At 45.7% G+C, this 9174-nt stretch overlaps 1 protein-coding gene across 4 annotated transcripts in view; it reads right to left on the minus strand.

Moving 5' to 3' along the window:
• Positions 1–2057: 2057 nt before the first annotated feature.
• The window catches only part of LOC142466698 (uncharacterized), a 65601-nt gene continuing 58484 nt past the window's right edge, over positions 2058–9174 (minus strand). For all 4 annotated transcript variants that reach the window (XM_075572009.1, XM_075572010.1, XM_075572011.1 and 1 more), the window contains one exon: positions 2058–3770. In XM_075572009.1, the coding sequence (XP_075428124.1) occupies positions 2299–3770 (1472 nt within the window). In that variant the 3' untranslated portion in view covers positions 2058–2298. The remainder of the gene's footprint in view (positions 3771–9174) is intronic.

Genomic DNA, 9174 nt, shown 5'->3' on the forward strand with positions numbered 1-9174 from the left:
CACACAGCCCGACAATATTACTGGTATTCAAAAAATAAAACTGGATCTTTGTTAAACAGAAAATTGTAGGCTTTAACATATACTTTTAGATAGTTTAGTTACTGGTTATACACAAAAAAAGCACAGAGCGCAGACACAAAACAAACAGAATTTTACGCTTCTTTCACACATTCAACCAGTTTTTTTACAAAAATAACAGACACATATTTTCTCACCTATTCTAATAAATAGGAAAACAAAACAGTTTGATCCTGCAGACTAAATTAATAAAGATATCCTTTTTTTTTCTTCATATCATAATTAACTTTTTAAAACTAATTTTAAAATGCTGAGCTTCTAGCTAGCTTTGTGTCTAGAATATATTTCGCCTGTTATTTTATATAACATATTCACCTGATTTTATCTGTGGAGCTTTAGAGGAAAAGAATTATAATTCTGGTTAAGGAAATAAATCGCCTGGCCAGTACGATAAACATCCTTATTATTCCAGTGACTGGACTGTTTACAAAAATAATTCATCCTTTCTTTATTCTTTTTCTCCACAGATACCCAAAACTTTCCCCTGCCCAGTGTAAATTAGTTAGGGTTAAGGGGCTCAGGGGGTTTGGGAATTGAGACACTGGGGTAAATGGGGCAACATATGGAGGTAATTGTCCCGATATCATATGGGCAGGAGATAGAAATACATTTTTTTTAAAATGGTAAAAAAATTCAATTAGCAACTTTTTCCATCCATAAGGGTCATTTTAACTCATACTACAGTACATTTCTTCATATAGTCATTCTTCCAACACTTTAAACCTTCTTAACAAAGTCAGTGACAGTTTCGTCTGATTTCTGCAAGAGTTCTACACTTCTCTGTTCATTTAATACCTGCATGTTTAGTGACTAGATCTAATAAAAAAATATAATCAGAACCCAAAATTTCATCTGTTTGGTACATCTTTTTTAAATACCTGACCGCAGCCTCTGGGTGTTTAGTGGGGTCAGGGCAACCTTGTGCCCAAGCATTCATAACAAGTGTATCTGGGGTTTTTATAACTACTTGTTCACCCACTGTCATAAAGGGCATAGACACAGATGACACATTTGCAGAGGATACCTCCAGTGTTTGGGACTGGGACTCATCTGTTTTTGGAGGGTTTATCTCACACAATACAGGGGACTCTGCAGTAGTTATTTTGCTCAATTCGTATGCAACCTCCCCAATTTGTTTAGAAATAAAACCAAAATTAATAGATTCCTGTTCTTCTGAAGAGGAATTATCCTTGGGAATTTTAGCCTTACTAGTTATCTTCCCTATTTGTTTTGCTGCCGTGTGAGATCTAGTGTTACCCGCAGGACCAGAAGTGTATTGGTCTATTGTGTCACCCTGATCAGTCTCACTCCCTGACTTATTTTCATCATCAGCTAAAACAGCTGCGCTGTGAAATGGGGATGCAATTTGGGACGTGACCTGGGACGTAACCTGAGATCTTTGGTTATACATTGATTGCTGGGCTGCAAGGATTATATCTTCATCCGCAAATGCCACTGACAGTGAGGGAGGGGGTTGTGCGAGGGCTGACAGGTTAGGGTAAGTTTATTAGATGACAAAATGTTAGTGCCCATAATGAGTTTATACAGGAAAGAAATCTTAACACTTTATGCGCACGTATTAATAAACAATTATTAACTTAACTTTAAACAATACTTATGTTAACTTAACTTAAATTGCCATCCTATTTGAAACCAAATACCGTCCTTTTTACTTATCAGGGACTTAACCTCGATAAAACAATAGGGACCCTTTGTTCTTTTGCCCTTATAAATTTAGGTTACTTAGTTTTGCAGAGGAAAAGGTGGGAAACAAATAAAAAGAATCTTTTACTCACCCCTTTTCCTGTGCGAAATTCCACTTCTGTCACCAAAACTGTTAGATCTCTACAGATCAGGTCATCTTCTAGGGCAAGCAAAACACAACTTCTCCCGGGAGCATCGTACGGCACGGATATGTAATTGTCTCAAATAATATGGCAGACGGGCCCGGAGCAGTAAGAATTCAAAGGAGACTATAGTTGAATTCTCACAACTGACTTTAATGGTTCACAAAGCAGCTTTTTATACATGAAGCATGGACAAAAAAACCGTTGTCATCTGTTACAAATATGGATTACACATTTCTTTTTCACACAACTGTAGGTCTCTCCAGTTTGTGAGTCCTCTTATGTTTCCTCAGGCTACAAAACACACTAAATCCCTTCCCACATTCCCCACATACATAAAGTCTCTCCCCTGTGTGTGTCCTCTTGCGTGTGTTCAGGCAGGATAAGTCACTAAATCCCTTCCCACATTCCCGCATACATGCGGTCTCTCCCCTGTGTGTCTCCTCTTGTGTTTGTTCAGGCTGGATAAGTCACTAAATCCCTTCCCACATTCCTCACATACATACGGTCTCTCCCCTGTGTGTGTCCTCTTGTGTCTGATCAGGCCGGATAAGTCAATAAATCCCTTCCCACATTCCCCACATACATACGGTCTCTCCCCTGTGTGTGTCCTCTTGTGTGTCCTCAGGCAGGATAAGTCACTAAATCCCTTCCCACATTCCCCGCAGACATGCGGTCTCTCCCCTGTGTGTGTCCTCTTGTGTGTCCTGAGGCTGGATAAGTCACTAAATCCCTTCCCACATTCCTCACATACATACGGTCTCTCCCCTGTATGTGTCCTATTATGTGAGTTCAAGTGGGATAAATTACTAAATGACTTCCCACATTCCCCACATACATGCGGTTTCTCCCCTGTGTGTGTCATCTTGTGTGTGTTCAGGCTGAATAACTGACCAAATCCCTTCCCACACTCCCCACATACATACGGTCTCTCCCCTGTGTGTGTCCTCTTGTGTGTGTCCAGGGTGGATGATGCACTAAATCCCTTCCCACATTCCCCACATATATGCGGTCTCACCCCTGTGTGTGTCCTCTGGTGTATGTTCAGGCCAGATAACTGACTAAATCCCTTCCCACATTCCCCACATGCATATGGTCTCTCCCCTGTGTGTTTCCTCTTGTGTTTGATCAGGCTGGATAGCTTACTAAATCCCTTCCCACATTCCCCACATACATGCGGTCTCTCCCCTGTGTGTGTCCTCTTGTGTATGATCAGGCTGGATAAGGCACTAAATCCCTTCCCACAATCCCCACATACATGCGGTCTCTCCCCTGTGTGTGTCCTAATGTGTGTGTTCAGGTGGGATAACTGACTAAATCCCTTCCCGCATTCCCCACATACATGCGGCCTCTCCCCTGTGTGTGTCCTTATGTGTATGTCCAGGTTGGATAACTGACAAAATCCCTTCCCACATTCCCCACATACATACGGTCTCTCCCCTGTGTGTGTCCTCTTGTGTTTCCTCAGGCTGGATAACACTTTGAATCCCTTCCCACATTCCCCACATACATGCGGTCTCTCCACGGTCTGTGGTCTCTTCTGTAGGTTCTGGTCTGATAAGCAAGTCAGACTCCTCCCACTTTCTCCAAGATCTTTTCCTGTGCCAGCAGCTAATATATATCTTTTGAAATGAGAAGCAGTTATATTGTTTATTAATTGCCTTGACTGGTTGAAAGATGCATTTTCCGTCATATTTATTGGAATGTTGCAAGATTGTTCTGTCCTCATCTTTTCCATATACTCATTTGAGTGTTTGAGCTTCAGATGCTTGAGGAGGTAATCCTGACTGCTAAAAGCAACCTTGCAGTGTTGGCACGGATGGATTATTGGTGCTTGGCTTTTTACTAGACGAGACAAAAAAAGTCACTGTTACACAAACTGTCTTACAAAAGGTCATGCAGCAGAGGTAAGTTGGCATATCACAAAAAGTTTAGGATGAAAGTAAACTGTAGATGTACATTGTAAAAATGAAGGGTTTAGCACAGGGGTGGGGAACGTCCGGCCCGCGGGCCGTGTAAGGCCCGCGAAGTCATTTGGTCCGGCCCCCGGGAAGCAAGCCTGCAAGAATGTTTTTTTTTTTTTAAACTCCCCCTTTCCTGATTGGCTGCCCGTGCTGTCACACTGCCAATTTTTTTTGGCCCGCCTCTTCCTACAGCACTGCTCCCCTCCCTTGTCTCCTCCAGTAATGCTGGCTCCTTAGGCTCCGCCCCTCCCTTTAGGCTCCGCGGGCCTGTCAGTCTCTCAGCTGCACTGGCTACCTATGCAGCTCCAGCAGCCCATCCACGGCCCCAGGTAACCCACTTATACCTCCTCCCAGGCACCTTACCGACCCCAAGGGGGGAGAGGCCTTATTTTTGTGTGTTTGCAGAGGTGGGCTTATTGTGTGTGTGTGTGTGTGTGTGTGTGTGTCAATGTCACTGTGTGTGTATGTGTGTGTGTCAATGTCACTGTGTGTGTATGTGTGTGTGTCAATGTCACTGTGTGTGTGTGTGTCAATGTCACTGTGCGTGTGTGTCAATGTCACTGTGTGTGTGTGTGTGTGTGTGTGTGTGTGTCAATGTCACAGTGTGTGTGTGTGTGTGTGTGTGTGTGTGTGTGTGTGTGTGTGTGTGTGTGTGTGTGTGTGTCAATGTCACAGTGTGTGTGTGTGTGTGTGTGTGTGTGTGTGTGTGTGTGTGTCAATGTCACTGTGTGTGTGTGTGTGTGTCAATGTCACTGTGTGTGTGTGTGTGTGTGTGTGTGTGTGTGTGATGGATTGGATAAAATGCCTATTTCTTCATCTGTAATACCTTGCTATGTTCCTTACTCAAAATGGCTACCGCAGCTACCCCTCCCATCAAGAATGGAAGATGGCACCCGAGGAATTCCACCCAAATGCTGATGTGTCCAAAAAACCTACAATAACAAGACCATATAAGGAAAAGTCCCAACAAAGAACCAATGAGACACTGCCCTGTGTATTGGCAAACAACCTTTAGACCTGAGACAGCTCCTTTGCATACAAACCCTCCCCTACAGCCCCTGTATATGAACGCAGGCTGTGTAGTAATAAAGTCAGACATTATCATTCTGAACTCCTGTGTGTCAGTGTGATTTTTCTCAGTGCACGCATTACCTACGTAGGAAACTAATCTGGACGGGGACAGAACCTCTGAAGACGTTTTGGTCTGATCCAAATTATCCAAATCAGCTGGCGCCCAACGTGGGGCCCTGGGTTGTAAACCAACAGACAGCCGTGCGCAGAGGGCACGGGGTGGACCTAGTGCGGACGCGGCAGGAGACTGATCACCTCTGGAGTATGGTAAGATAACATTTATTATCTACCGATACGCACTGTCTCCGCTGTTGGTCTATTTCTGTGTCTCATACGGCTCTCCGAAGGTCACCTAAAGACAGGTAGATATCTTGCCCAGAGCCCGTTTTAAACTCAAACCTGTTACCTAGACTATCTGTCACCCGGTATACGTTTACATGTTGTATATGTTAGTCAGTGCCGCAAGTGGGAGCCCAAAGTGGAGTGGGATTTTTGCCGGCTGACTAGGGGTCTTGTCATTGTACGTTGTAAACTTGGTGGAAGGAGTGGAAGGAGGGGAAAAGGGGGAGTAAGGGAAAGTCGGTTCAGAGAGGAACACGGTAATCCCGGTAGTGACTGTGCGGTTGGCGCGTTGCGGAGGGAAGGGGTGTTAAGTTGCGCGTTACGGTTTGTAGCAGCGCGGAATCCTGCCGACTGATCCCTGAACAACCTTTCCCTCTCTCTCGTAATCAAGTGGTATGTTATGTCCAAAATGTGTTTGTGTGTTAGTGTTGAGAATTCATGAGGACGGGTGGGGATTGTTGAGAGTAGAAGAGATAGCCCATAGGTGCTTGGGCGATAACCCCTAGACGTTAAACTGCCCGAACTCCTGTTTTTTCCGCGTTAACGTACGCTTTGCAGTAAGAAAGAAAGTGAATAGGAAAGAAATAGCAAGTGAATTTGCTGATAGATAATCAAGGCATATGATTGTGTTGTGGAAGTAGGTATTGAGGGTTATTTTTATGAAAGGTTTATATGCAGAAATTGGGATACAATTAGATACTGTATATATTATTTGGAAGGGGAAAAAAGTGTTATAAGTGACAGAAAGAAGAGAGAAAAATGGACCGAGCAGGAGATAGAAAAGGGAGGAAAGGTTGTATTTCTTTATCACCCTTGCGGTGACTGTACAAGTAACCCTCCTGAAAATGACCAACCCCCACCCTATGCTGGTGCTGACTCACCCCCCTGGACAAGTTTAAGGTGTGGCACCCGAAACCCCCAATGCAGGGAAGATTGTTTTAATTGTGGTGTGCAGCGCCACAGTGTGACTGATTTATCTATACTCACTCTTTTGTTACCTTCGCTCCCAGCTCCAGCAGCACCCCCACCTATACAACCCACTACCCCGCCCACGAATGACAAACCAACCTTGACTGTTCATGCAGCAGAACTATATCCTGTGCTGCAGGCGGACGGTTCCTATTATACCCCGACTGCGCCCCTAATGCCCCTGATGCCAGCCCTTTCACCCCAAACGATCACTGCCCCAGCGGTAAGGATTCAAGTCTACCCTGACACAACAATAGCACACAGACCCAGCAGCAGTGTCCACTACAGTATGCCCAGTAGTTTTGACTCAAATAGTAAGTCACAGGCCGCTGCACAGGAGGCAAACATGACCTGGAATACTAACCCCAGACACCCCCCAGGACCCGACCGCTGCCCAAGGTTATATGGGCAGACGCCCAAGCAGGTAGAAGGCGCCCCAATAATGTATGTCACCTCACCCCCTTCCTGGTAGACACAGGTGCAGCCAGGAGCGTAATTAGAGCTGCAGATATACCTGGCCCTTCCTATTTGTCTGATATTGATGTTTTATGTGTGGGGGTAGATGGCATTCCGCGCTCTAGCCCATTAACACGACCCCTGCAGACAGGTCCCTACCCTGAACTATTTGTACGATTTGTAGTTTCCTCTACCTGCCCGCTTAATCTGCTTGGCGCTGATGTTTTATCCAGGTTACAGGCCTCCATAATATTCTCCGAGGACGGCACCATTGATGTAACCTCCCCGCTCTGGGAGTCAGATGTCTCTGCCCTTTGTTCCCTTCCAATACTTTTGGCATTAGCGGACAAACCCTCAGTCGCCAGTATACCACCCGCTATCATGGATAGGATCCCGTCCAAATTATGGTCCATAGGCTCTGAGGATATCAGGCACCTAACGGTACCGCCCATTGTTGTACAGCTGAAACAAAGGGCCCCGCTTCCCTGTAAACCGCAATACTCCTCTTTTCCCTGTAAAGAAACGCACCGCGAAAGATGACCCCAGAGGCTTCCAAGAATTTCACTGTTCTCAAACAGGTAATATCCTCGGCCCCTGCCTTGGGCCTCCCAGACTATGATTTACCCTTCCAGCTTTTCGTATCAGAACGAAATGGATATGCAACTGGAGTGTTAACACAGCCACACGCTGGCCGATGTCGACCTATTGGTTATTACTCCAGCCGTCTCGATGCGGTGGCTCGTGGTGGACCGTCCTGTCTTCGTGCTGTCTTTGCTGCTCAAGCACTGCTGGATAAAACTTCGGACATTGTTCTAGGGTATGACCTCATTCTCCTGGCACCACATGACATGCTGCTATTCTCAATCAGACACAGCCAAAACATCTGTCCGGTACCAGACACCTCAGGTTGCAATGCTCGCTTCTCATTCCAGACAATGTCACCCTTCTCTGGTGCCAAGTGCTTAACCCCTCCACTCTTTTTCCACTTTCCGAGGGGGGAGATGTGCAGGGACACGAACAAGAACAAAGCACAGCTGGAGTCGACCTACCCCATGATTGCTTCGAACTCATGAAGCTAGAAACTGCTCATCTGCCCACGGTGAGTGAAACGCCGATACAGAACCCAGATCTAATCCTGTTTGTGGATGGTTCTCGATATGCTGATCAACAAGGCACCTACCATCCGGGTTATGCGGTAACCACAGACTCTGTGGTCCTACTGGCAAGCACACTACCGTCAACAGCATCTGCACAAGAAGCCGAACTACAAGCTCTCACTGCAGCGTGTAAACTGGCAGAAGGACAAACGGCGAATATCTACACTGACTCTAGATATGCCTTTGGTGTAGCACACGATTTTGGCGTCATTTGGCAAACCAGGGGATTTCTGACAGCAGCAGGAACACCAGTGAAACACAGCTCAGCCATACAAGCTCTGATGGACGCCCTACTCCTTCCAAGCCATGTGGCCATCCTAAAGGTAAAAGCCCATGGGAAACTGAACACAGAAGAAGCCAGAGGAAACCATCTGGCGGATGCTGCGGCAAAACAAGCTGCCAGCGGGATACGAGAAGCGGAAGATCGAGTGGACACGACAAGGATGGTTCCGTTAATGCAGAACCTCCCAGTGAATCGAGAATATCTGAAGAAGTTGCAAGAATCTGCAACAAAGGAAGAAAAGGAAAGCTGGAAGAAAAGAGGTGCATCACCCCAAGAAGGAATTTACGAGTACAAAAAGAAACTTTGTCTGCCACGGGCACTGTATCCTGCTGTGGTACAATGGGCACATGGAGCAGCACATCTCCCGAAGACTCTTATGAATGCACTGATCGACAAATACTATGTGGCGCCTGGAATTACCCCAATGACTAGTAATTTCTGCAAATCATGTACAATTTGTGCAAAGTGTAACCCAGGACGTGTGGAAAAACCACCGCAGAAACACCTTGCAAGGTCCTTATACCCTTTCCAGCGTATCCAGATTGACCATATTCAGATGCCAAAGTCGGGCCGTTTTGAATATGCGTTAGTAATTGTAGATATGTTTTCAGGATGGCCAGAAGCCTATCCTGTCACCATTGCTTTCCACACCCCATACCATCCCCAGAGTAGCGGAAAGGTAGAAAGAATGAATGGCTCACTGAAAACTAGAATGTTGAAAATGGCCCAGGAATCAAATATGCCCTGGCCAGATAGTCTACCCATTGCTTTGTTCAATGTTCAATACACCCCACGAGGGGAACATGCTCTATCCCCATTTGAGATACTGTTTGGTACTGCCCCCAAACTTGGTTGTTACTACCCACAGCAGTTACAAATGCAGTCTGATGTTTTGATCAAATATGTAACTGCCCTAGCGCAAGAACTAACCAATATGCATGGTCGAGTGTTTTCTTCTATTACAGATCCAGATCTAGATACCGGGACTCATAAACTCGTGCCCGGAG

The sequence above is a fragment of the Ascaphus truei genome, chromosome 15 (genome assembly GCF_040206685.1).
Source record: "Ascaphus truei isolate aAscTru1 chromosome 15, aAscTru1.hap1, whole genome shotgun sequence".
NCBI lineage: Eukaryota > Metazoa > Chordata > Amphibia > Anura > Ascaphidae > Ascaphus > Ascaphus truei.